Source organism: Cladophialophora yegresii (assembly GCF_000585515.1).
Source record: "Cladophialophora yegresii CBS 114405 chromosome Unknown aczIN-supercont1.7, whole genome shotgun sequence".
Classification (NCBI taxonomy): Eukaryota; Fungi; Ascomycota; class Eurotiomycetes; order Chaetothyriales; family Herpotrichiellaceae; genus Cladophialophora; species Cladophialophora yegresii.
In genome coordinates this window covers 1,676,643-1,703,080 of record NW_006913051.1, presented here as the reverse complement: position 1 = coordinate 1,703,080, position 26,438 = coordinate 1,676,643, and the positions used below count along the sequence as shown (strand labels likewise).

Genomic DNA, 26,438 nt, shown 5'->3' with positions numbered 1-26,438 from the left:
CAAGTTTTGATGTCAAATGCGAGCCGCAGGACGAGGCGGAGAAATATCCGTTCTCAGTAGCTGGAACAGAGTGGGCGGAGAAATACAGCGGTGGCAGTTGGAAAAGTATTCGTGTTCGAGGCAGGAGTGGCAGCTGTGTTGCAGGCTGCCTGCAGAGACGGAAGTCCAGCCACAGCCATGTCTTAGGCGCTCACGATGTTGTTCTTCTCGAAAAGGAAATCTCGATGCAATGTCATTGCAGCTCATTGTAGCCGAAGGTGGCAAAAAGACAAATGACCCGCATAGCACATCCGTGCTTGCCAGAGGCGGGACAGCTCTCACGAATGCCAGAGGGGGGGAGGATTGCTGTTGTAGCTGTACGCAGTAAGCGGTGAAATGTCAGACATGAGCCGCAGCGGCTCAACATGGACTCACGAACCGGCAAGCTCCACGTCGGCATTGTGCTCCGTACTCTTTCCAGCATTGGTTTCTGACGTTTTCTGACGAGAGCCTCTTCTCGTACAGTGTCGTGCCGTGTCGCTGGGTCGAGTGCTCTAAGTCGTACCTGGACAACACCTTCCAACTATTGTTGGCAGATGGAAGCGAAAGTCAGCGACGGGTTGGCTGGTTGTCTGCGGCCAGCCAATCACACATGCAGCGTGTTGTGCGGTGGTGGTGTGTGATGGTGCAAGACAATGACGTCCGACTGGACCCCGCGCAGCAGAGCGTCATTGGTTCGGTGGACAGGCACAGGAACGTGTCTCGATATTTGCCATCACACTCGTCCAACTGCAACCAGCAGCTGAGCTTCGGCATCCGCGTATCCGGCCCCCTCCAGCAGCGACGATGCAGTCGCCTGGCCTCCTCCTCTTCTCACGGCTGAGCCGGGTGAGGCAATGGGTCATCAAGGCTGGCTGACGAGATCGGGAACGGCAGGAATAGGAAAAGAGGGGCGCCCCCGGTCAGTTGGAGGGCTGGGTGGCTCTGTCGGCCGTGTATTCCGTACTCGGTACCTGATGCCAGCCGTGACTTGCACAGTGTGGAGGATCTGCACTACCTCGCCGAAGGAGACATTTCTCTGACAAACACAAACCGTGCACCAAAAATGCCATGCGAGAAGAGGCGAGGGAACGCTACTGCCTGTGTGTGCTCGCGGAAATGGTTGCAGAGGTTTCTCGTGCGCAGTTTACAGTTTCTTGGAAAACTCGAAAATAGTCCTGACCCTTCCCTAATCGGGCATTAGCTCGCATCTTAGCTCTGCCTTGGCGTAATGCTTAGCCTCGCGCTATTCCCTCCCCGCAAAGTACGGCGGCCGACGGTTATTCGTCAAAGCCGTTAGCGTTGCCAGCCATCTTGCTTCCAAGAGCACAACGGGCGTCGTGGTTGGTCTGCTGCCTCGTGTTGGGCATGCGGCTTCTCACTCGCCATGTTTCGGCTGTCGCAGTCAGATCCGCCACAAGCGTGGGCCCCAGCCTTCCCCGGGCACCCAAACGGTAACGGGTGTCAGTCACGCTACTGCCCATGGTTCACTATTGTTGCCATGGCTGGGTGCATGCAGGTGGTCAGCTAACGAACAATGACCAGGTCTGGGCCAGGCACGGGCAGCAGAAGTGGATTTGGGCAGGCAAAGGATTGACACTGTCTTGTGCAGACCGACGCCAAGCGGGGCCCCAATTGTTCCTATGCCATGCACTTCAGCCTGTCCTGATTTGGTGCTCGGTAGACCAGCCTCTGGCTTCGCAGCTTCGCCTAGCCATCCCCGCTCAGCAACGCAGCGACAGCCGGCTGAGAAACGACAGGAAAACTTGGTTACAGCAGGAACACTGCTCCCAGCCTGCCCTCCACCATCCACCACCGCCCCGTTGCGGAAGCCGAGTAAGACATTTGTGGAAGGCAGCCCACGAGTGGCCGAGAGGCTGGATACTCGGTAGGTGTGTTGTCACCTCTCACATCGAGGTATAAAGTGGTGAGTAAACTCCTCTCGATTGTGTATCTCTCTCCTCCATCAGACAGCCTCGCAACAGTCCTACCACAAGAACAACCAAACACATCTCTCAAAAGCCTTTCGCTTCAAACACAAAAGCCCTTCGTTCCATTCTCTCGCTCCACCAAAAAAAGCCCCTTCGTTTTTATACACAACCCAAACCACCATCAACATGAAGTACTTCGCTGCCGCTACCGCTCTCATTGCTGGCGCCTCCGCCGCTGCCGTCAAGCGAGGTGATGGTGGCAACACCTGGGGAGACTGGGGCGCCTCGACAGTCTACTCGACCGTCTACTCAACCATCTACTCGACCGCGACCGTGCCCACCACCATCTACTCTACTGCCACCGTCCCCACGACTATCTACTCAACTGCTACCGTCCCCACCACCATCTACAAGACTGAGACCGTTCCCACGACTGTCTACAAGACGGCGACTGTCCCGACGACCATCTACTCTACTGCCACCGTCCCCACCACCATCTACTCGAGCGTCACCGTCCCCACGACTGTCTACAAGACCGCGACTGTGCCCACCACCGTGACTGTCCCTACCACCATCTACTCGACCGCCACCGTCCCCACCACCATCTACAAGACTGAGACCGTTCCCACGACTGTCACTGTTCCCACCACCGTGACTGTTCCCACAACTGTGAGTTAACTCCCACTCCCCCCAAGACAACCAGACTAATAACCGATTCCAGATCTACTCCACCGCCACCGTCACCGCCACCGCCTCACAATGGGGTGACTGGCAAGTCACCACCGCCTACGTCACCGTTCCCCAGACTGTGACCGTGACTGCCGCCGCCACCTGGGGTGACTGGAACTAAGCTGCTTGCCCTTAGGTAGGGAAGCAGGGGAATGAATGGGCATTACCGACGACGGACGACGACATGGACACGGGTCAACGAGTTTCACTTCCTATCTTTGGGCCAACGCAACGGATCAACGACAACGACCCCCAATGATCATCACGACGACAATGCCATCTTGTCATGGATTTTAACGTACCACAGCAATGGAGTCATCTTGGGTATTACTTATGGGAGGGAACAAAAAAGCAGAAAGGGATCTAATTCGCATTCCCCTTTTTGAACGACGACGATACTCACGCGAGTACGATCATGGTAATCACTACTACTAGTCACATACACATACATAGTTGTTGCAACGATATCTGCCGCATATCGATGCAAATCAATCCTCGAACATTCAGGAAACCTCGCTTCTTCCAGATTCGTCTCCGCATGCCTGCTTTTCAATCACCTCACAGATTCATCTCTACCTCATGGCTGCTTCCACGCCTCGAGCACGCATGGGACAGAAAGACAGCACAGATCACAGATCACAGATCCGCGCTCGCTTCAGTATCCTTCGCCTGTAGGCGTCGCGCTCTGCCGGGTAGGGCGATCGAAATCCCTCGCATATTGGCGTCGTGCTCTCCAGGGCACTCGTACAGGTAAGGTAATCGTAACCTTTAGCTCCACCTTTCAACCTTTGCGCCTTCCGCTGCCAGTTGTGACATGAGCTGAGCGTTTAACGTTCAGCTTTGGCTTTCACAGTTGACGTGAGAAGTTACGGGCAGTGGAGTCTTGGGGCCCGGTGGAGTCGGCATGTGGAGTCAGTTGGTGGCGCCCGGATTGGCGGAGATGGTGGAGCTGTCACGGCTGTTGCGAGTAGAGTTGCCTGGGCAGCTTGCTCGCTTACTGGTACGAGGTACTTTGTCACTGTGCAGCCTCAGCCCACTCACTAATTACGATCCAACGACACGTAGAAAAGAGAACCCCTCGTCCGAACAGAGCATCGTCCGTCCGTGTGGTAGAGATGGTACGAGGTAGGCGGAACCACGAGCACTCCTACTGTGTAACTCGTACCGAGCCCGAGACGCCGAGACCATGCCATGCAGCCCGTGCAGCCATGGCAACCGTGGCATTGATGATGGAGGCGGCTTGATGGATACTCTTTCCGAACAGCACCGAAACTTTCCACTCTTCCCCGCACCGCACAGAGACGAATCTCGAAGCTGAAAACTAGCACTCGTACGTAGGAACGTCGGAGCACAAAGCCGAGAAGGAGGAATTCACTCTCGTACGTACGAGGTACCGTCTACTCGTACCCACACGCAGCCGGAGCTCATGCCTTCAGAAAGATGCCATAGCAGGCTCGAAAGTAACGATGCGAGGGACTCCGCATCAAGTGATCCGCTTGTTCCGGAAGGGACATTAATGAGATGGAATAGCTCGCATGATGTGATGTGATGTGATGTGATGTGATGTGATGTGATGTGATGTACGAAGTACCCAGTACGAGAGAAGCAAGTAAGCGAGCATCCACAAGAATGTGTAAACACTGGGGACTCCAGACTGGGAACTTTTTCCTTTTCCCGAGCCGTGAGTCTCGACACCGGGAGAAGGAAGCTGGAAGGTCGGAGGTCGAAGCTCGCAGTGACTTCCTATTGTGTCCGAATACTGGGTGTTGCGAAAGTACTCGGTACTTCAGCAGTACTACACAGTACGTGCATCTGACCTACCATCGCGTGCATTCCATGTATATACCATGTATATCAGCACCGCTAGAAGTATGTAGCGTGTACGGAGTACACACTACCGTGTACCTCGCCCTTCCGCCTATTTAACACAATACTAGGCTTAAGTCGTCTACATCTCGTAGCTACGACAAGTCACCACAACCGCGACGAATCGCAGCCAGTACGCGATGCACAATATAGGTAGGTAGCTAGCATGTAGCACACAGCACCTTAGGAAGAGCCGCATCCACCCAGCGTCGCATCGCATGGGACCCGGCAGTTACGGCAATATACTGTAATTTTGTACAAGAATTCGTACCCACTTCATGAAGAAGAAAGCAGGGCACGACACCCAGGCACCTGCCAGACGACGATCTTCACGCGGTACACAGTACTGTAGCATCGTGAACACCAGCTCGGAGCTTTTGCTTCTCACTTACATACCCCGCAACCAACTTTTGAGTCTTCCATTCGTTCTGCCCCGGCGCCGACATGGCAGCAAACCTCAGGGCCAGTAACGCAGTAGCGAGAGGAGCACGGCAGGAGACGCCGCAAGAGCAGCACGACCGGATGGGATTATTCAATACGAGGCCTCACAGGGTACTGAGTGGTCGACGAAAGTCACACCGCAGGACGAAAAATTCTCCTTGTTGCTTGCTTGCTTGACATGTCACACAATGTTTGTGCATCGAGTCCGCACCCGCATCCGCATTCGCATCCCCATCCGCATATCCGCCATCCGTTCGTCATCCGGCATGCAGTGACATACTGCTGGGTGACTGCCACCTGGGTCCGAGTTACTTGTGGTACATACACAGCCTTCAGCTCCGCAAGGCGTACAAACCCAAACCCAAGTGTCCACGTCCACGGCCACGTACCATAGAAGCACGACACCGAGCACCACACAGTCGTGATAGTTCTCCACAAGGCGCACACACACGTCAATCCAGACCCAAACCCAGGTGTCCACGCACCATGGCAGCACGGCACCGAGCACCAAGGCATGACCCTCCTGCTGTACCTCGTGCCTCGCAACAGTGTGATCTACGAGGCACCCACGAGGTAATTACTGCGCGTGATTCGGCCAACGACTGAGACACGTCGGTGGCGAAAACCATACATGCACGCTGGTGGACGCTCACTTCCTTTGCGGGTAATGTGCACTGTATGTGCTCAGGTCCGGTATAAATAAATAGTTTAAGACAACAGAATATTCTAGCCAAGTCATCCAGGTCGGCAAGCGAGGGGAGGACGCGGGGGGCCTCGTATTAATTGCGAAGAGCCCTGTTGCCCTACACAGTATGTCCGAGTACAGTACTGTGTACTCGCACTACATGCAGACAGGGCCTCGTGCAGGCTCGTGTCCAGGCTTTTTTTTTCTCCAGATCGACGCCGATGCCCTGTCAGTGCTAAGACTTGACCATTCAGCTCCGCCCTTGCGGTCAGGGCCTGACAACTGGGCAAGGATACCTTAACACAGGACATGGTCCTACCACCCGGATGAGCTCGATGAGTTACTACTGTGCAGTTAGGTGGCAGTAAGGCCCAAAATTCCAGACTAGGGACTTCAACCTTCAACCTTCAACCTTCAACCGGATTTGTTTGGCATGCATGTCTCTCAGAGGCTCATCCACAGAGGGGCGATGGCGTGACACTACTAGACACTTCTACCTAGTTATATATTGTCTACCTCGTACTTGGTATGATCGCATGGGCACATTTCTACTGTACCCTCTCCGACAAGGCGAGGTTAGTTTCATGAAGCTGAGTGCAGAGTAGCTGTGCGGTGAGCTGTGCTGTGAGCTGTGTAAGAGTACACAGTACTCGTACTGACACTAGCACTAATCACATTCACACATACTGGACGCCAAACGCTGACACTCAAGTACGAGGTAAACACCTGAACCCGCATGCTGTGCATGCGTGCATGTGCCTGGAAACCCATCCAGTAACACTCTACTCTACTCCCATGACGTGCCCCGCTCGATGGCCAGGATGGTCTCCAGATGCCGCATCTCCACTCTGACAGGTCCACGTTTCCCGTCCTTGGCCGGCACTGGTGCCTGGTTGTCCTGACTGCGTGCCAACATCTGTGAAGTTTTCAATATGTTCTTGATTTGTCGGCCATTGAGGTTGACTTTGGCAAGCCGGTCCAAATCCTTGCTACCTATCGGATGGTCATGTCCGAGGAAGGTCTGCCAGATGTGCCGCCGGGACTCGGTCGACAGGCTCGGGTAATTGACCGTGACATGAATACGAGAGTGGAAGGCTTCGTCGATGTTCTTGACTCGATTCGTCGTCAGGAAGAGGACGCCTTCGTAGTACTCTGCGGAAACATTGTCAGCTGCATGTTTTGAACGTGAGACGTGAAATGGATGAGGAGCTGAGGAGCTGTTGTGGGACGTTGTGCATGTCAGACCAGTAACCGTCTCTCACGGTCAGAGGGTCGGTCCATCTTACCCAGAACTCGCAGGAAGATCGAAACCATCTTGTTGCGCTCGAGATCGTTCGACGAGCGCGCCTCCAGGAAGACGTCGGCTTCGTCCAAGAGCAGAACAGCATTCCACTTGCTGACCATGTCTAGAACGAGATTGAGTGACTCTTCAATGCCCGATGGGTCGATTCCAAGATCTCCGGCCGACATGCTGACTTGCTGTTAGCTCCAACCATTCCAAACCCTCCACAGTGGTCACTTTTACAGCTACACTTACACGTAGAGTGGAACACGCATGTCCTCGGCCACAGATTCACTCGTCAGAGTCTTGCCCACACCGGGGGGACCAGCGAGGAGCATGATCATGCCGCGGCCTTTGCCTGCAATGACATCGTCAAAGTCATCCTTGTACTTTACTTGTGACTCGACAAAGGCACGGATCAGCGACTTTTGCTCTTTCGGCAAGACCAACGAAGCAAACGCATTTTCCGCGAACTTGATCTCTTCAACTTGGTCCACATAAAACCACAGCCACTTCTTGGTCTTGATCGCGTACCCGCGCACGTATGAGACAGCAAGGAGGAGTTCTTCGGTGGTAAGAGGACGGCGTTCGGGCTTCGTCCCGTCGTCCTCTGTATCAGGCACGCCAAGGTAGTCGAAGTCGTCGACGAAGAGGTCAATTGCATCCTCGTACTGGTCGTTCTCATTCTCTTCTGCATCGTCGTCGGACACCGCAGCAACCCTGGGTGCTTTCCTCGTCCGACTGATGAGCGGGCTGAAGTAAACCGCATTGTTGGGCAAAAATCGATTGTGTGCTTCACAGTCGATGATGATCCGTGACTCAATGTTGTGCCGGATCATCCCGCAACGGCCATATCCCAGAGCCACTCCCCGGTACGCCTTGTAATGGTAGCCAGCGAAGCTTTCGAAGAGCTTGCCGCGGTGGAGGAGACGTGCCATGAGTTGTTCCTTTTCAGGATGAAATTCCAATGGATATGCATGGAGCGAGGTGATCGGAGTTGTCCCGGTGAACTCGTAGTCCTGAAGGTAGGTCATGTGCTGCCCAAACTTGACACCATCCCAATCGACCGACCAGGTATCGAGCTGGAGGAAGTCGAGCCCTCGTCGTTGGTCGGTGAGGGTCTTCGACGAATTGAGCTTGAAAACGCATTCCTTCCCCCCAGACACGCTGTAGACGAGCGTCTGAGGCTCAAAGATGGTCCACAAATACTCGAATGTGATGACGCCGTTCTTGACCAGGTCGGTCTTCGCGGCGATGGCGTTCTTGAGCTCCTCAAACAAGACATCGTGGAACAGCTGGAGGTGTTCTCGCTGAAATTCCTCTTCGAACTCGTTCTTCTCGAGCATGTCCGCTAGCCGAGTCCACCGATGCACGAAGGGATGAAAAGGCGCTCGAAACACGAGTCGGTCGAGGTTCGTGGTGATGCCGGGGTAATCTTCGAGGACCACTCCGAGCGCCTTCTTCAACCATGGAGACTGGACAATGACGGAGTGAATATCGTACTTTTTGCGACTGTCGTACGATATCTGCTTGCGGACGAGAAACGCATACCGAGCCGTCTTCTCGTTCTCGGCGGCATCGACCGCGTCGACTGGCTCCTCCGTCTCCCACTGATATTTTCCGTCACTGTCTTTCTTCCCATACAGTGCTTTGGCTTCGGTGAGGCTGCCATGGGGAACTTCTGGCTCCTTCGGCTTGTCGTCTTTCAGTGTCTGGTCACCCTTCTCCACCGTGTCGCTGTTGCTCTTCTCAGCCTCGTCAGATTTTTTCGGGGCGTCTTTTTCTCCAGACATCTTGGCGGTAATCAGGGATTGAAGGAAAGTAGCAGGAGATGAACGAGGTGTTGGACTGAGAAAGATGTCCAGCAAACAAGGAGAAGAGGCGGGAAGTTATACAAACTGCAAGGCATTGTGTAGTGGGCGGAGACTCCAGAGGAGCGTCACTTGTTGCCTGAAATGCCAGCGTTATCTCACTTGATCCAATGACTATGTGTCCATCCGGAAGATTCAGTTAGCCCAATGGGTTTTCGAAGCTTCGCCATGTTGGTTCGCAATGCTGCCAAAGACGTTGCTGCCTATGAGGATTCAGGCACAAGGCTGCGCCTCTCGGGGCGCAAATTTGATTGGCTGAACAATGAGTCACCCACTGGGAGGCCACAAAATTTGATATCGAGATCTGGAAAAGCCCCTGGAGATTCTGCATTGTGCGGCCAATGAGACGTAGGCTGACATCAGTCGGCCTCCGTTGACCAATAAACGAAACTGCGCCATCACAAGGCAGACAAAAGGCATCCGGCCACGTCGGTGATGATTCCAGGACAGATGTGGCCGACGTGGGCAAATACCCACGATTGGGACTGTGCCTTGGGTGAAGATGGCCGCCGCATATGACAGTAAAACAATTCTGTTCCGCGTATACTCCGTACAATCTGATCATATGCGGACTTCGCTGTTTGAGCACTCGATCAACGTTCCGTACCCTGCTATGCACCGCCATATAATACATGCCGCCGCAATGCTTGATGTGAAAGATCTTCTAGAAACCCCAAGTCTCCGCGTTCTATGTTCGTATCGAGTGAGTAACAGCTTCCTCTAAGCATGAATCATCTGGGTCCTCACCACCTGCCTCCGGGCTGTTGAATCAGGGGAGGCCCTCTCGAAGCCGGTCCGACACTGTTCGACTGTTGCCGAGCTTTATCAAACTCGCGAACAACTATGTCACAGTTGATTTCATTGCAAAGGCGCTTTCTCCTCGCGATTGGGAGCTTGTCTGCGAAGACCAGCCCACTGGCTCGTTCCACTGCTTCCAGAGGGACCTCAAAGTCTCGCAAGCTTTTCGAGTTTGGGATCTCAGCGTTAGGCAGGACGAAAGCACCAAGGGCCACCGACCCAATTGGGCTATTAGCTGCCTCTTCTGCGAAGATGATCTTATAGAAGTGAGTGGGTACAGCCACGTTGGGAGGATTCCCGATCACTTCGTATGACACTCGCCATTTGCCGTCCCGCTCGTCTTTCTTGGGCAGGTATAGTGGGCCGGTGACCACTCGGACGCTGGGGTATTTCTTGACCAGGCCCCGACAAAAATCCTCGAAATGCGCCCAGTAATCACGATTGAAGCCTTCTCCAACTTGCGGACACATGTTGCTCAACACGAAGGTCGAGTCCATCGCTTCTTGGGACCATTTTGCATCGGCTGCTGGGACTTGGTGTCCTCGATCGTACCCGCTTCGAAAGTAATCCGCAAGCTTCGCTCGGAACATTGGAGGGACCGACAGATCCTCGTAGAAAACGCTATGTCGCCGAGATGCATTGTTCATGAGTAATGACTGAGGTGTGAAGTGCTCCGCCACCCAGTGAGGATTTCGGGTAAACCTGTTAAACGACGAGAGGTGCGAGGGGGTGGCCAATGTGTCAGCAACAGGGCCGGGGAAGCCATATCGCAGTATGCCAGATGGGTCGACGGGCGAGATCAAAGGGGATACAGCAGGCTGCGTTGGTGCAGTCACTGGAACTGGGACCGGTGCAGGGATGGGAGTGGGTGGCGGAGGGAGCGCTGGAGAAGGTGGTGTCGCGGACAGGGCCGGCTCATCGAACGTTGCCGTCGGTCTGAGCGCATCCTTCCGGGACCGAGGAATCAACAGAGCTGTGAGCGATGCGCCTGCAAAAGCAGACGTAGCCGCGATGACTGCAATAGTGGTTTTGGACATGAAGTGGGTGGTGACCGATGCCAGGGAGATGTCAGGAAAATGCCATCCAGGACGCGTCTCTATATCAAAGATCGACGGAAAAAGCGCGACTTGACAAGGCCAATCAGCACATGACCGCTGCGGATGACCATTACCGTGGCACAGTACAGTAAGGCTGAGAGCCTTATCAGCCCTGGTGATGCAGGCATTGGCTCGCCTATCATTCGCAGCAATGGCCTGTGGGGGCAACACGGCCACGCCTAAACCGCAAACGTACCGCCCTTAAGGTCCTCTCAAGAAGTTCTTGGGATGAACGTCATTCCGGCTGCGTGCAACTGCGACCGAGTCTCGACCTGGCCACCATTCATTCCTCTATCGTAACTCTCTCATAGTCTCGTACCTTTACCTCAGCTTGTCACCTAGAACACATTCGAACATTGTATCGACTACGTTTGCAACGAACAGCGGTGTATCTCCTAGACTACACTTCTACATGCAAAGCCGTTCCCGGGCAAGTGAACGCTCGGCACGATGGCCATCGAAAACGATACTCGCGGATGGATCATGACATGTATTAGCGGCGTTGGTGAATAGCTACTACCTTCCTATCGCGGTCTCAGTGCTCACTGACCGCGTGAAAACAGCTTGTGTCATTGGCGCTGCCATCATCTGCATCGACATACCTGTGCGGCAGATTCACCGCTGGCGCAACTTTTCCATATCGGAAAGTGATGCCTTTCTCTCTGCCTCGTTGAGCCTCAGTTTTGGCGTCATGGTGAGTGATCTCCACCTTCGGGCGCAACAGATCTGACGGCGACACAGTTGTTCTCGGCCCTGTATTCGATGCTTCCGCAGTCCAAGAAATACTTCAAGGACGCAGGCTACTCGCCCCGTGCAGCATCCTACCTCCTAATCGGACTGTTTCTAGGGGGCGTTATCGGCATTCAGTTGCTGTCACGCGTTCTACACCATTTTATTCCATCGCATGTCGTAGACTGTGACCACACCCACGACGAAGAGGAGGCCAAGGATCAGGAAGAGATGTCGGAACATGCGCATGACGATGAGCATACCAATGGTCTCTCGGCCTCGAAATGCCCGCCAGACCCCATTCGAGAAGCCGATGAAGACAGTCCGCTGCTGTCTCGGACCACGAGCCTGAGTCCTAGAAAGCCTCCACGAGAGAGCCCTGAGGAAAATGCACCGTCCCAAGACCAGTCGTTTCACACCGCACGTTCTCGGAGAATATCCCTGATGCCTAGAACGCTCACAAGGACGCTCACAAAGTACGTGAGTGGCCAGAAGGATAACTGTGATGAAACTGGTCCGTGCATGGGCTTCACAGATCCCTGCGGCCAGGACTGCTTCAAGGCAGCCCAAAGACGGGGTTCTAGCATCCCGCCCCATGCTCCCTTCTTGCGCTCACCTACATGGCGTAGCGGTGCGACGGCTGGAGGTTTTGAGGAGCAGGACCCTTCATCCAACGGATCCATTGTTGGTCATCATACAACTCACGAGGTCGATGTGAGAGGCTCGAAACCTGCTATGAGTCGATCGAGATCTTCCACGCATCACTTCCATCATCCGGAGCACCAGCACGGCAGCCTGAGCGAGCCTCATCGGCGAACATCTCACCATTCGCATTCACTCTCAGTGCCAGGAGAACACCATCACCACGTCCCCACCAACGCATTCATGTCCATCGGCCTTCAGACATCATTGGCCATCGCCTTACACAAGGCTCCAGAGGGCTTTATCACGTATGCAACAAACCATGCAAATCCCACGCTGGGTTTTGCCGTCTTCATGGCGTTGTTCATCCACAACATCACAGAAGGCTTTGCCATGTCTCTGCCCCTGTACCTGGCGATTGGCTCGAGGGTCAAGGCCATAGCTTGGTCCTCATTCTTGGGCGGCGTTTCACAGCCCCTCGGAGCCGGCATTGCAGCTTTGTGGTTCAAGTTGGCCAACAGGAGCAGTCTGGGAGCTCCTACCGAAGGAGTGTATGGTGGCATGTTCGCCGTGACGTCTGGTGTGATGACCAGTGTTGCCTTATCGCTCTTCGCAGAGAGCCTGCAACTGAGCCACAACAAGGGGACTTGTATCGCCTTTGCATTCTTGGGTATGGCCATCCTGGGCTTTAGCTTTGCATTGACAGCGAAATAGACAGCGACTACTTCGTATGGGAGCACATGCTCGGAAATGAAAACATTTTTACTACAACCTACGACGATCGTCCCTTCTAAGGAGTAGAGACGGAACGCTGACGTCTGGAACTGAGCTCGAAATCGGTTTTCGTGCATGCAGAGAAGCCACGTCTTTCCCACAGGACGGACACCAAGAGAGCACGGTGATCCATACTGATATGATTTATTTAGCTGTCGGCTTCATTGTCGTGGCTGTCATGAGCCTATCACTTATTCTCCAGAAAAGTATACACAAGGATCAGCTTCTAATGCCTCCGACCATCACATGCGATCGGCCCAGTCGCGCGTACTCAGCATCTGCAGAAGTGGCAGTACCTGATGAGCCTCTCAGATGAGGATACTGCACACGTGGTCTCGAGCACACCAACGAGAGTTGCCTACGTGCGTGAGGCGTACCGCTCGATCTACCTTGCACATCCAAAGTGAGTGCTCGTCGTGCTCCTGAGGACGAGGGGTACGCGGCACGACTACTATTTTAAGGCCTAACAAGCCTATGATCCTCGTTAAGCCATCATGGCACCGATCGGATCGGGTGCTTGCATGGCACTACGTAGGGCTCAATGGACGGGGTATTACGTGCGTAACAAGCTTTACCCAAGCATTGCGCGTCCAAAGCTTGTTCATGCACGGACATACACAATACTCCACCTCGTACTTCTCTTCAGCGTCGTAGATAAATGCCGGCCCGGGGACTGTGCCGGGTAAGAATCAAGTGCTTCACGAGCCTGGCTTGGGACACAGTGAGCCCGTGACCTGTGTGATTCCTGCAATACTGTAATCGTCAAGTTAATCCACGACCCTCGACTCTAGAAACAAGAGACCCGCTCTGCAAGCTTATTGCGGCTCCAAGGCGGCACGACAAGGACCCCTGCCAATTTGCGTGACTCGAAGAAGACGGAAACCAAAGCAAGACAGTCAACATGTCCTCCAACACCGACACCGACACCGCCAAGCCCAACAATGCCAACGCCAACGCCAGCCTCCTCTCGAGGATATTCCGGCGTGCCTCGAAACTCCCGGATTCAGATGCAGAGTCAACGACATCCAAGGATCCGCTCGTGCAAAGACAGCCCGTGAAGTCGACGTCACAAGAGGAGCACAACGTGGACAGCAGTCAGCCCATGAAGTCGACCTCACGCGAGGAGCACGACTCGGTCAGCGAACTCATGGCCAAGGCGAACACGATGGGTGAAGACGAGTTCAAGGCGTACTTGAAGGAGCACAAGGAGGAGGTTGAGGCAATGTATCGGAAGCAGGGAGGCGGGATTGCGAGCGGCGACTGGGTCAGTCGGGACTGGGCGACGGGTGAGTCTCTTGTTTTTCTTTCCCTTGCCTACCTGTGGACTAGGTATTTCAGAAATGTGGGCATGAAGACCTCGGAGCGAGCAAACCGAGCTGAGCTGACTGGGCTTGATGTGATCTAGCGTTGGACTGAGTGTCCGATCTCTCCGGGATACTGGGTTGGGGACGCAATGGTTGCCATCGTCCGGGAGTGCGCTGTCATTCTGGGGTAAATCCAAGGGCATTAAAGACCACAGCGCTGTAACGGGTGAGGAAATGTTGGAGTGTAAAGTGTAATATGCGCGCGAAGCAGCGTTATAGTCAACCGTATAGAGGGTAATACGGTGAATCTTTAGCGGCAGTAAAGGTACGAGGCATGCCGGCCGCAGATTTTAAAGCGGCACATGTGCGGAGAATCATGAAGCTCTCTCTGACGTTGGACGGGGCGTGTCGCGCCTGCAGCTGTCAACTTTCCGATAGCTCTTCATATGTACTCGGTATCACTGCGAGAACCCCTGCTGCAGCGTCACCGCCAGCACTGACGATGAATCGGGTCTTGATGCTCGACTCGGGTCGCCTCTCATCGCTTCTGACTGAGGCGCTCTCTTGGAGCGAGCATGTATCGTCGCTCTTGGTTTGTGCCGCGAATGGGTCGATCCTCGCCTACGCATATAGACTGCAGACTCCCAAAATCAAGCAGATTCGCACGCAATCTACGACCATGGCGACCGCCTATACGATAGCTTCGGAAGAGACTCTCGTGTTTGAAGCCCAGAACAACGGCGCGATATCTGTGATCACCCCCGTGGCAGACCGTGTGTTGCTGAGCGTGACTGGGCCGGAGCCCACGAAAACTGCACCGTTGCAGAATGGACATACTTCCAACCACGACGAGTCGGCTATCAACGGTTCGGCGCAGCACGAGGAGCAGGGAGAAGAGAACGAAGATGAAGGAGATACTGAGACGCAGCACGTCCGGGATGAGCTCGAGAGCGTCAGCCAGGAAGTTGTCATTGCCTTGAGAGCTGAATTATCTGCCTTGAGATGGCCAGATGACATATAATGGTGGCCCTCGGCTACAGCACATGAGCACCCTGAACCCGCGACCGTCTATGTCGAAGCTACAACTGCTGTTCTATGCAGTAGGCTCTCGGCCGAATGCTTCAGAGCAACGAAGCGCGAATGCAGGTGCCTTACACTAGCAGCTGCAGGGCTACCGCTCTCTCTGCCAAGTTCAGCGGCAGCTATCCGTCGCAATCTGAACCAAGCGCAAGCAAGCAAGTCGCTTCTCTGTTTGGATTGAGTGCCGACACAGGAGCGCAGCGCCCCCGCGTCGAATTGGGGGCCCCACGACCCGCCGAGAAAAAGCTCCAAGCAGCCCCGGGAGAATGTTGAGCGGTGCCGAGGCGCGCCTATGCACCATTTGTGGTGCCTGGTTGGACAGCTGTCACTGCCAGTTACTGCCACTCCGCCACCCCCCAGCATCTTCCATTTTCCACCTTGCTCGTACACAGTTGTCGATACTCCGTGCGAGTGAGCTGCTCCTTGATCGCTGGCGACGAGCGTGCATTTCGTCGACACCGCTCGCAATGTTGTATGTTCCAATCTCTCTTGCCCATTATTGCAGGCTTTCCACTGATTGCTAGGGCGCAGTGCCATCCCCCCTCCACCGCGATATCCCACCACCAGCGGCTTGGTTACCACAACCCTCGAGACTGCGAATACTTTGACCACTCGCGAGGGGCCAGAATACACGTTCCAGGTCGGCGAAGGCACATACGTGCTGCGCGATGACTTGCAATTAGCGACGCCGCCTCCACATCCCTCAGAAGCTCCCGTTATTAACCCCAACCCTCTAGCAACAAGCGTCGCTCCTCCCACCAGTGGTGTCAAGCTGTCGCTGGTGTCGTTGAACCCGAAACAGATTAACACCGACCTATATAGAACCACCACAGCAACGAGCAGCCTGCTGCGATGGAGATCGCTGGGGTTGAACAATTCCAAAGAGAGCAAGGAACCCAAGAAGGTGGAAGAGGTCAAGGAGATCAAGGAGATCGAGAAGGAGCCAAGAATATCCGTTGATAGTGGCAGTGACACCAGCAATCCCGCGGCATCTCAGAATGGCAGCAATAAGTCGAGCACGGCCAGACAATTCGGCGAGGGCAACGCCGCGCTTTCTCCGCTCATGACCAGAGACGGACTCAAACGCCGCAAACCTAAGAACAATATCATCAAAAGCAATTCCTCTTTTGTCTCCCGGGTGATTCCCCACGAGTCACTGGCCAAGAAGCTCCAAGAACGAGACCAGGGCGGAACTTTCGCCTTTGTCAACATCAACCGGGCGTTTCAGTGGCTGGACCTCTCTTCCAGCTCGAAACAGGACCCCATGACCAAGATCCTCTTCACCAAGGCCCATATGCTGTGCCATGATATCAACAGCTTGACCAAGCACTCGACGCATATGGACATCGTGATGGGATCTTCGGCTAGTGACATTATCTGGTACGAGCCCATATCACAGAAATATGCTCGCATCAACAAGAATGGCATGATCAACAGCTCGGCAGTCTCGACCATCAAATGGATTCCTGGATCCGAGAATCTGTTTCTGGCAGCCCACATGGATGGGACACTGATCGTCTACGACAAGGAGAAGGAAGATGCGCCTTTTGTCTCGGAAGAGCTGATAGACGAAGCGATCAGTATCGAAGACGAGGACCAGTCAACGCTGGTCATCAAGAAAAGTGTCAATTCGTCGAATCAAAAGTCAAATCCCGTAGCGTGCTGGAAAATTTCCAATCAAACTATCGCCGACTTCGCCTTTTGTCCCGACAGCAAACATCTTGCTGTGGTTGGAGACGATGGGTTTCTCCGTATAATCGATTATCCCCAGGAGAGGTAACGTTAATTACTTCCGTTCATTACTGGAAGATGGACTGACCGCCACCAGGCTTACCGACTTATTCTCGTCTTATTATGGAGGCTTCACCTGTGTATGCTGGTCGCCTGACGGAAAATACGTGCTCACAGGAGGCCAAGACGATCTTGTCACCATTTGGTCACTCCCTGAACGTCAGATAATTGCTCGATGTCACGGCCACGATTCATGGGTCACCGCCGTGGCGTTCGACCCGTGGCGTTGCGACGAAAGGACCTACCGATTTGGCAGTGTAGGCGACGACTGTAAGCTCCTATTGTGGGACTTCAGTGTGGGCATGCTTCACCGCCCGAAAGGTGTAAGTCCATCTGTCGCCGGCATGCACCGACTGGCACGGCTAACAGGGCAATCCAGGTGACTGCCAGGACCAGAGGCAGTATCTCAACCCAATCCATATCATTGCTGCGGCAAAGGACAGAAAGCACGAGCGTCGTCAACCGTCTCAGATCCGATTCCAATCGGACGGGCAGCTTCGTTCAGCCGGAGATTGTGGACGAATCTGAGTTCATGAATCATCCTGTCGAACCAAGGGCTCGAACAGCACTTTTACCTCCTGTCATGGTAAGTGGATGCTGATATAGCCGAACCGGCTGTTGCTCTTATATTCCCTAACACGGCGTCGACAGTCCAAGAAAATCGATGATCATCCATTGAGCGGCCTTGCATTCGAGCAGGACTGCATCATTACATCCTGCAATGAAGGTACGTGCTCCTCCACATTATAGAAGCCGTGTTGCATACTGACTACGTCGCAGGGCACTTGCGTACCTGGAACCGACCCCGGGAAGCACCCAACAGCAGCCAGATAGACCTATCGGAAAAGCCAAGGCCTTGAACCGAGACGCGAGCGTAGGAACCTTGTTGCACCAGCTCACGTGGGTCGCTTGCTTAGAAGCTATGCCTGGCCGGTGGTGGGAGCACGCCACCGGCTCCTCTTCGGCCTTGGACCGGCGCTCAAACCTTCAAAAGCCTCCAGCGTGGGAAACAGTCCATGATGCGGTTATGTAAATTCCGCGACGCACTGTCCTTCCGCATGCCAGACACATCACCCCATGACTGGTGCTATCAATCGAGCCCCGTCGGCTAGAAGCGTGCAACGCGAGACAGTTTGTAGCTGGCTCCCGTCCACGGACTGTGCCGAACCACTAAATGGGTGGGGGATCGTGCCACCCTTCTAGGCTGCTTCGGTGGTGCTTCTACGGGTTAGTTGGGTAGTGGACGAACAAAGTTTCTCATCGGCACCGTACTCCCGAATTTTGGCGCTGCTCCCATTTGTATTTGTGTCACTTTCCCCCTTCAGGTCGGCCTCTCAGGAAGAGCGCGGAGGCTCTATGGGCCAAGTGGGCTTCCTATGCTGAGGTACCATCGCTCCGAGTAGACTTGCCCGGGGCAGTTAAAAGCGCCCAGGAAAGACGAGCAGGGTGGGATGGCAGACGGCAGCTGCGGTTGCGGTTGAGCCACATTCTGCAGGGAATCTCTTCGCTCCTGGTTGGGCGAATGGCGGATGCAGAATCCCCAGGCGCCTGCGAGTTCACGCGCGTACACTCCGTGCTCGGTTCACCTGGCAGCGAAAAGGAGCGATGGGTGGTCACCTCATCGACTCCGGGGCTGTCTTTGTGCCTTACTGTGCATTTTGCGTGACCAGTGAGAGGGCGACTTGCGGCTTTTGTAAGATGCGATTGGGATCAGCTTGCGAGGGGCAAGATTCCTTTTCCAGCCCGAACGCTCCTCGCTGCTCCGGGGGCCCGGTGCTGTTGGAGAATGCAGAGTCCAGACATAGGGGCCTGCTCTGCTTAAAGGGCCGGCTTGATGCCTGGTGTGAGGTGATACGTGTGCCGACTGCAGGGGGTGCGCTCTCGTTCTCCTTTTCTGAGTGTGAGTATAGAGTAGGGTACATATCAATTTCATTCTCCGCCAGATGGTCCGATCCGTGTCATCATTTTGACAGTGTCGCCTTGGACGGGTTTGTTGCACATGCAATCGCACCAGGAGTCGTAGGTAGCCAATATTGCCATACGTTTTGACGGGCTGAAGAACACCGAAGAGAACATCACGTCACTATTAGCCTGACGGCTCACGGCTCCTGTTATCAGAGTTATCGATACCATTACCGCTATCAGCGCCAGCACGCCCTCCCGATCCTCGTCAGCCTGACCCTGTGTTTTCCGATCGCTTGACTGCCCATGTGCCCACAGTCCAGGTGATGAGATTATCGGAACAGATCGCTCCCTTCGGGCAGTAATCCTACTGAGACCAAGACAGCCGACGCGTGGAGCAGCTGGCCGTATCGAACTGGGCCAACGAAGACCTTCAATGCAGACATATCGACCGCCTGGAGCACGCCAGACTGGAAGACAAACAAAGACCAGGTGAAACATGACGCTTGGGAGCCGACGACCGGCGGGAACAAGTGCCAGATTACGAGAAGTCGCAGTTCCAGCACCAGTACATGGACCACTGGGTCCCCTTTCCAATCTCAAGGTAACGGCAAAGATCAGAGCAAAGGTCAAAGCACGGGCGCCCCTGGCAGCACAGGTCGAGGATCCCACAGCGGCGCCTCGAGGACAGCGCCACGTGCAATCTCTCTCGGCCAGCAGTCCGACATTCGTGGAACCTGACCAGCACAGACTTGCGAGCGAAGCAGCAACCAACATCAGCAGCAGCAGTAGCGGCGGCGGACGCGGCAGATCCCACACGACGTCCTCAGCGTTGACCACAGCGTCGTCCTCCAGCTCGATTCCAACCATTACCGTCACTGAAACAAGGATCAATTTTCCTGCACAGGAGGATCCACGGCAATCAGCAAGCTCGGTGGAGTCTGAGCGTATCGAGGCAGAAGCAGAAGCAGAAGCCGAAGTGGAAGAGTCAGGGACACGGTTGAGCTTCGGCGCCAGCACCGGCGGGCGATTGCGTGCCTCGGCGTCATCGGTCTCGCTATCGGGCAGTACGAGGACGAGGACGAGCCAGCAGCTCACAGGGCCAACATCGGCACCTGTCTCATCAGCATCATCTTCAGGTGTGGATTTGCATAGGGATCCACGACTGATAACAGTGAGTTCCCACGTTCCTCCCGTCAGCCACTCTCATGGCACCTTCTCAGCCATTGCCGCCTAGCACAATCGCCAGCCCCGCCTAAGACACCCACTAGGCTCGCCTAAGCCTTTTCTCTTGCACCCTCTGTCCACTGTTTGCACCGGTGTCACCGTCCCACCCAATTATCCGTTCAATCCCGCTCACTATCTTTTTCTTTCGCAATCATCATCTCGAAATTCTCCATGCATGAGGGCCTCTACGTATGAGTCGAGACTGTGAGGAAACCGCCTCAGGCCTGCCTTTCACTCTCTCTCTCAGCAGTCGTTCTTTTCTGATGGTCTTACACCAAACAGCAGATTAGGCCATTCCGACGCCTCAACCGCAAGCATTCACCTGAATGCGCGTCCGCCCAACATGAGCCAGTGTTGCGTCCTTCCTTGAACAACCGCCCTTCGAGTTCTTCCTCGGCCGCCTCAGCGGACCGTCACCTTCACGGATCTGCCTCCTCCAAGCCGCAAACAATGGCGCTCAAATTCCTCAGTGCTCATACCCCTCATTCTTCGGGTTCCAGCAGCAGTGTCAAGTACTTCGACATCCGGCTCGACAATGACTACATTGTGTTCCGAGGCAGCGAGGATGAGGCCGCCAGTGCCCATCTCGCCGGCTCTCTTGTGCTGTGTCTGACGGAGCCCATGATGGTCCAACACGTCGACTTGACATTGAGTGGAATTGTGCATATGTCGTGAGTCAAATGTACCCCGCGGCTGTTCCGGCCCCCGGTCGCCTCGCGTGATCACTTTCGCGCTGACACTGGGGCAGATGGCAGACCACCTCGACATCCTCCATGTCCGGGAGACGCACTTCTTACAAGGAGAAGACATTCTTCGAGAAGAGCTGGACCTTCCGAGATGCGGGCAAGGGAAAGACCGAAGTTCTGCAGCCGGACAACTACGAGTGGCCCTTCAGCACCATCCTTGAAGGGTCCTTGCCGGAGAGCGTCGAGGGTCTGAAAGACGCGTGGATCATATACCGGTTGAAGGCAGAGATCAGCCGGAAGAGGGGGAAGGACATTGTCATTCGGAAACCCCTACGTGTGGTCCGCACGCTGGACTCGAGTGCGCTGGAACTGTCTCACGCTATGGTAGGAGGCGCTTGTCATTAGGAGGTAGACTATTCACTAACATTCGGGACAGTCTGTCGAGAACATCTGGCCGAACAAGATCGAGTACTCCATCAGCATTCCCAACAAGGCCGTCGCCTTTGGTTCTTTCGTGCAAGTCGACTTCAAATTGATCTCGCTGCTCAAGGGTCTGGTGATCGGCAACGTTTCGACCCAGATAAAAGAAGAGCAAGAGTTTGTCGTCGATCCAGATTGGGCAGTGTCGGTCCTCAACAACGGAGTGACCAAGTCCGACCGGATCGTTGGCGCCGATCTCTACAAGGTCGATGCCACGCTGGACGAACAGGTCATCGACGAGGTTGCCGAAGGATACCAATTCTCCCGATATCTCGAGCTGCCCAAGTCGCTGAATCAATGCTTACAGGACTGCAACGTCAAAGGCATCAAGATCCGGCACAAGGTGAAATTCAACGTCCAGCTTCACAATCCGGACGGCCACGTCTCTGAACTACGAGCCAATCTCCCAATATCGCTCTATATTTCTCCGAGTCTGCCCATCAACGAAAACAACGACCTGGTCGATCAAACACCTCAAGCTGGACGGGCAGCCATCGCAAATGACCTGGCCAATGCGGCTCCACCGGTCTATGGCCAGCATACTCTTGATGTCCTCTATTCTGATGTGAGTGGTTATCGGACTCCCGGAACGGCCCTTTCGACTCCAGGCACGCCTTACTTACACAGCCGTCACGCGTCGTCCGACAATCTTGCGAGTCTCGCGGCGATGGCAAACGGGAACTACGTGTCACCTGCCGCACTGCAAACAAGGCTTCAAAACCTGTGGGTGGTGGATTCATCCATACAAGATCTACGAGGGAACGAAGATAGCGAGATCCAAAGCCTCGGACTTCCCGCCGAAGTACGGTCCAGGAGAAACTCAGCATCTGGCGCAAATCCACAGGATTACTTCCGCCCGCACGATGCATCGAACGGAAGCACGCATCCTCGCATCAGTCCCAATGAAGGAGGAATGAATTCAGACAATGCTTCTCATACACCCAGTTACCCACCCAGCAATCTCATGTCGCGAAGAACGTCTGAGGAAGAGGACGGCCAGATATCAGGCACGAGGACGCCATTCCCCCAGTATGACCACATGGAAGACCTGGCCAGGGTTCCGTCATATTCAACCGCGGTCAAAACACCGGCGCCCAGACAATTATCAGATCAATCTATCTCTCTGCCTACCTATGGCGCTGCGGTGACGGTACCCAGTCCGCCGGCGCTCGCGGAACCACCCTCGGCGTACATTCGTACTTCGCCCAGGCTGCCGGGCAGGATCACAGTGAGCTCACAATCACCGGACTCGCCCATCAACGGGGTGCCCCGGGGTTCGCTTTCTCATCGCAGTGTCAACTCTATCCAGGACGAGGAGAGGAGGTTACGAATGTTGCAGATGCGAGGCCGATGATTGATGAATTGATCTCTGTACAATTGTGCTTATGATTGACGACGAACAGAAATTTTCGTGAAAAGTCGTTCTGCTGTTTTCAAGCGGCGTCGGGCATAGCAGTCTGGAGATACCCGCGTGCGGTTCGAGAAAGAAATCTGCTTTTGACTGGGAACGAACAAGGTGTTTTGGACACGATCGACTCACCAATTTTGGCGTTGGGCGGGTGCGCGGAGTACACAGGCTATCTCACGATCCCGGGCCAAGGAACGGTTCTTTGAGCATTGGTGTCTTCACGTCTGGCATCACATGTCGTACGTCTCATGCCTTGGGTGTTTTGATTTGAGCTCAAGCGAGCGTTTGTCCCGGATTGGCGGATCTCAACAAAATCTGCTGCAAGAACGAAGATAAAGATGGAACGTCTCCGAGCATATAAACTTCGTTACTCGGCGAAGCTTGTTATTGCGAGCTTTGGCATGCTTCTTCATCGACGGCCTCCTACAGACATACCTACAGGGGTGGGGAGAAGAAAGTACTCTGTTCTTATAGCGAGCACAGTCCACCCCATTCATCAAACAACGGTGGGATGGAAGAAAGAAAAACAAGTCAAAAATCAGGATTTTTGGTCGTCGTGTTGCTTTACATGGCTAGTATTTGTGCCATGTACCGTGTAGGCCACAATCACTATTTGTTCGCATATGCGGCATCAACCCCTCTGCTGTGTACTGTATGTACTTGTGGTGCTGGTGCTTACCTAGCTAGGTACCTATCGCACGTGGGTACTTCCCACTATCTCCTTAAATCGGAAGAAATGTGAAAAGGGGGAGCAAAGCCAAGGCACCCCCCACCCGATGCTATGCGATACACGACTCGCGACATAACACATGCTCGGTCCAGTACATGACATGGTACACGAATTACTGGATATATATATATATATATATATACACTGTCGATATCCAGTATGTAGTTAAGTAGGTAAGGTCTTGTGAGCACACGAGTGAGGGAGGGAGAGAGCGGGATGTTCCTCTCTCCACCCCTTCATTCCTCCCCATCCCGGCACCTCCTCATCGAAGCCGAGCAGTACGAGGGTACATACCTATGGTCTCGCGCACGTCCACGACATGATTCGATACTAGGTATGTAGGCAGGGTAGGAAAGCGCACTCCATACAGCGCGTACAGCACCCAAGGCACGTCCCTACCTGGTACCTACCAACAACACCCCCTCCTGCCAAGTAACTCCCGAAACTCCCTCCCCAGGGCATCGATCACGACCTTCAACTCGCGCTGCCTCTTCCGAGCTTCCACCCCTATCCCTACTTCGTCGCGATTCTGACTCTGACTCTCACCTTGACTCCGACTCTGATCCTCCACCCTAATCTTCCCCCCCCTCGCCTCCGTGTCCGCAAACTCGACGAGCCGCGATCCGTCCACGTCCGTGGCGCTAGACTGCACGACTTCGGGACTGCTCGCGGCCTTGAGGCTGCCGTGCTGGGTGAGTGGCGTGATGGGCGTGGCGTCGAGCAAGGCCTGCCAGCGTGCCAGAAACGCGCCAGGACCGGGGCTCGAGGACACGTCCGCAGGGGTGGGCTGTTCTTTGATCTCGCGCGACGTGTCGCTTTGGGTTTGCGTTTCGGAGGCAACGGAGGTGGGTGTCTCTGCGCCGTCGCGGGTCGGAGATGGTGGTCGCGACGACGGCCGGCTCGACGACGAATGAGTCGGTGTGGAGGAGAAGATCTTGGCGATGTGCGGGTTCTTCGAGGGCGGTGACCTCAAAACCAATGCCAGTCTAGAGAGAGACTGCGCGTGCATCTCCTCCATGAAATTCGAGTGCGAGTCGAGGATGGGGAGGATGCGCGACCGGGTGGCCTCGTCGAGCGAGGCGAAGAGGTCGTGCAGCGCGGGCGTCAGGTTGCCGGCGCCGCCTTTGCCGTGCTTCGCTGTTGTGTCGTCGTGGCCATCACCTGGTTCTTGTTTGAACTGCGAGGCCGCGGTCTTGGCCCAGTCGAGATACCATCCCGTGAGCTCCTTGTCGTTCTTGGCACACTGGTGCATGAAGACGTGACATGACCGCTGGTGCTTGCGGAGGAGTTGCACAAAGTCGCCGACCGTCGGGACAACGGCCTTGTTCGTTTTGGGGTCGGTGCGGATCCGGGCGAGCTTGATAAGGTCTTTGAGGAAGTATTCAAAGTCCGAGAGCGTCGAGGCCAGGTCGATCGCCTTGTGCATCCTTCGGATGACGGGTTCGTAGGCATCGACCACCTCCCGGACTGACATTGTCAGATGGTCGGGCGTAGACTTGCAAAGAACCTGGACGAGTTGTCTGCGGTCGCGGACCGAGAGCTGGATGGACAGGTATTCGAGTGCTTGCTTGTGGTGCATGTCGGTCAGCTCGGTCGAAGGGGATTTGGCGTCCTTTAAGATGGCGGTGACGATGGAGATGGACTGCGTTTGGCTTTCTTTGCGTATCCGATCTTGCTCGTCTTGCGACTTGGTCGTGTACTCTTTCAGGGCGTGCAGTTGGTCTTTGCCGAGCTGCGCGCGTTCTCGTTCGAGTCTGGAGCCCCGTGCCTCGAGGTCTTTGATGTCCCAGCCGAGGACGGTGGAGATGATCCTGTGCTGAGGTTAGTCTATGTGGCCGAAGTAGGTACTATCACTCACGTCTGCATGAGATTGCTCCCCTCGTCCTGATCCTTGGTCAAGCCCATCCAGTTGGTGACGCTGGCGACGCTCATCTTGGCGAGCCCGACCTTGACCATGGCGTTGATCATGGTGGCCACGTTGCCGATCTTGAGGGTCTGCCGGAGAACCATGTATGGGACTAGCTTGTTGGCATTGTCCACCAGCTTCAGCAGATACTGTCCCTTGGGCGATAGGATAAGCGTATAGTGCATCAAGGAGGCGAGGCTGAGGTGATACACGGTACCCGGTCAGCAAGGACGGTAGATGCCTGATAGGATCGAGCTCACTTGACAAGCACAAACTCGTGCACGGCTTTGGTCAACTGAGGGTGGTCCCCGAGGTTGTCCGTCGTGGCCGTCTTCTCGACCATCCGATCGAGGATATCTCCATAGACGGACTCCTGCAGGAAGTCACGAAAGGCACGGCGCAGATCCTCGGCATTGGTCAAATCGTAGTGCTCGTCGTGATCCTTGATCCGTGGGAAGCCCGCAAAGGTGCCTCGGACGGGATACTCGATCAGAGCAGAGATGGCCGTCGCCAGCGTCTTGCGGCTGCCAATGACGCCCTTGTCGTAGCTCTCGCTCAGATTGGCTTTCTCCAGGTTCTCGATGATGTCGTGGCATTGCACGGTCCACCATTTCTCGGGGAGGTTGTTCAACCCGGGCAGATTCAACAAGTACCGTGACACAAGCGCCTGCAGGGCCGGTGAGCTGGATGGGGTGTCCTTGTGGGCTGTGAACGGGGGACCATATCTGGCAAGGCTGCCGGGTCTGCGGAACTCGCGTATCTGCGCGTAGGTGTCGTAATGGGTCAGGATGTCGAGTAGGGCCGCAGTCTGCGAAGGGGACAGCATTTCAGCCATCTGGAGGACTGATTTGTGCTACGAGACTAATCGTGACTTGCCCAGGAGGATTGAGGAGCCATGAAGGAGGACGAGGACAAGGACCGCGACACGCGCGACGCCGGTCATGGTGACGTCGTTGCAACGGCAGCCGCCACTCAGCATCGTGAAGCACGCAGCGAGCGACGCAGCTGAGAAGGCGCAACACCAGCCACAGTAACAATATTGGGACATGTAAATCTACAAT

The 26,438-nt window shown here is 54.9% G+C and overlaps 10 protein-coding genes across 10 annotated transcripts; 7 read left to right on the top strand and 3 right to left on the bottom strand.

Moving 5' to 3' along the window:
• Nucleotides 1-2,135: 2,135 nt before the first annotated feature.
• On the top strand, nt 2,136-2,799 carry A1O7_09732 (uncharacterized protein; the record flags this gene model as incomplete). The annotated part of the gene is made up of 2 exons (XM_007763718.1): nt 2,136-2,618; nt 2,671-2,799. The coding sequence occupies 2 exons, from the start codon at nt 2,136-2,138 to the stop codon at nt 2,797-2,799; spliced, it is 612 nt and encodes a 203-aa protein (XP_007761908.1).
• A 3,658-nt stretch (nt 2,800-6,457) lies between these two features.
• On the bottom strand, nt 6,458-8,745 carry A1O7_09731 (uncharacterized protein; the record flags this gene model as incomplete). Its single annotated transcript, XM_007763717.1, has 3 exons — nt 6,458-6,822; nt 6,957-7,141; nt 7,208-8,745. 3 exons carry the CDS (start codon nt 8,743-8,745, stop codon nt 6,458-6,460), a joined length of 2,088 nt encoding a protein of 695 aa, XP_007761907.1.
• An 821-nt stretch (nt 8,746-9,566) lies between these two features.
• Nucleotides 9,567-10,658, bottom strand: A1O7_09730 (endonuclease G, mitochondrial; the record flags this gene model as incomplete). The annotated part of the gene is made up of 1 exon (XM_007763716.1): nt 9,567-10,658. The coding sequence occupies one exon, from the start codon at nt 10,656-10,658 to the stop codon at nt 9,567-9,569; it is 1,092 nt and encodes a 363-aa protein (XP_007761906.1).
• A 510-nt stretch (nt 10,659-11,168) lies between these two features.
• Nucleotides 11,169-12,803, top strand: A1O7_09729 (uncharacterized protein; the record flags this gene model as incomplete). The annotated part of the gene is made up of 3 exons (XM_007763715.1): nt 11,169-11,223; nt 11,282-11,412; nt 11,460-12,803. 3 exons carry the CDS (start codon nt 11,169-11,171, stop codon nt 12,801-12,803), a joined length of 1,530 nt encoding a protein of 509 aa, XP_007761905.1.
• Nucleotides 12,804-13,764: 961 nt separating this feature from the next.
• A1O7_09728 (uncharacterized protein) lies at nt 13,765-14,268 on the top strand (the record flags this gene model as incomplete). Its single annotated transcript, XM_007763714.1, has 1 exon — nt 13,765-14,268. One exon carries the CDS (start codon nt 13,765-13,767, stop codon nt 14,266-14,268), a length of 504 nt encoding a protein of 167 aa, XP_007761904.1.
• Nucleotides 14,269-14,846: 578 nt separating this feature from the next.
• A1O7_09727 (uncharacterized protein) lies at nt 14,847-15,188 on the top strand (the record flags this gene model as incomplete). Its single annotated transcript, XM_007763713.1, has 1 exon — nt 14,847-15,188. One exon carries the CDS (start codon nt 14,847-14,849, stop codon nt 15,186-15,188), a length of 342 nt encoding a protein of 113 aa, XP_007761903.1.
• A 526-nt stretch (nt 15,189-15,714) lies between these two features.
• A1O7_09726 (uncharacterized protein) lies at nt 15,715-17,898 on the top strand (the record flags this gene model as incomplete). Its single annotated transcript, XM_007763712.1, has 6 exons — nt 15,715-15,719; nt 15,779-17,023; nt 17,076-17,361; nt 17,418-17,624; nt 17,690-17,765; nt 17,819-17,898. 6 exons carry the CDS (start codon nt 15,715-15,717, stop codon nt 17,896-17,898), a joined length of 1,899 nt encoding a protein of 632 aa, XP_007761902.1.
• Nucleotides 17,899-19,439: 1,541 nt separating this feature from the next.
• Nucleotides 19,440-20,177, top strand: A1O7_09725 (uncharacterized protein; the record flags this gene model as incomplete). Its single annotated transcript, XM_007763711.1, has 1 exon — nt 19,440-20,177. One exon carries the CDS (start codon nt 19,440-19,442, stop codon nt 20,175-20,177), a length of 738 nt encoding a protein of 245 aa, XP_007761901.1.
• Nucleotides 20,178-20,617: 440 nt separating this feature from the next.
• A1O7_09724 (uncharacterized protein) lies at nt 20,618-22,687 on the top strand (the record flags this gene model as incomplete). Its single annotated transcript, XM_007763710.1, has 3 exons — nt 20,618-20,838; nt 20,916-21,237; nt 21,290-22,687. The coding sequence occupies 3 exons, from the start codon at nt 20,618-20,620 to the stop codon at nt 22,685-22,687; spliced, it is 1,941 nt and encodes a 646-aa protein (XP_007761900.1).
• Nucleotides 22,688-23,877: 1,190 nt separating this feature from the next.
• A1O7_09723 (uncharacterized protein) lies at nt 23,878-26,212 on the bottom strand (the record flags this gene model as incomplete). The annotated part of the gene is made up of 3 exons (XM_007763709.1): nt 23,878-25,282; nt 25,330-25,575; nt 25,638-26,212. 3 exons carry the CDS (start codon nt 26,210-26,212, stop codon nt 23,878-23,880), a joined length of 2,226 nt encoding a protein of 741 aa, XP_007761899.1.
• Nucleotides 26,213-26,438: the final 226 nt, after the last annotated feature.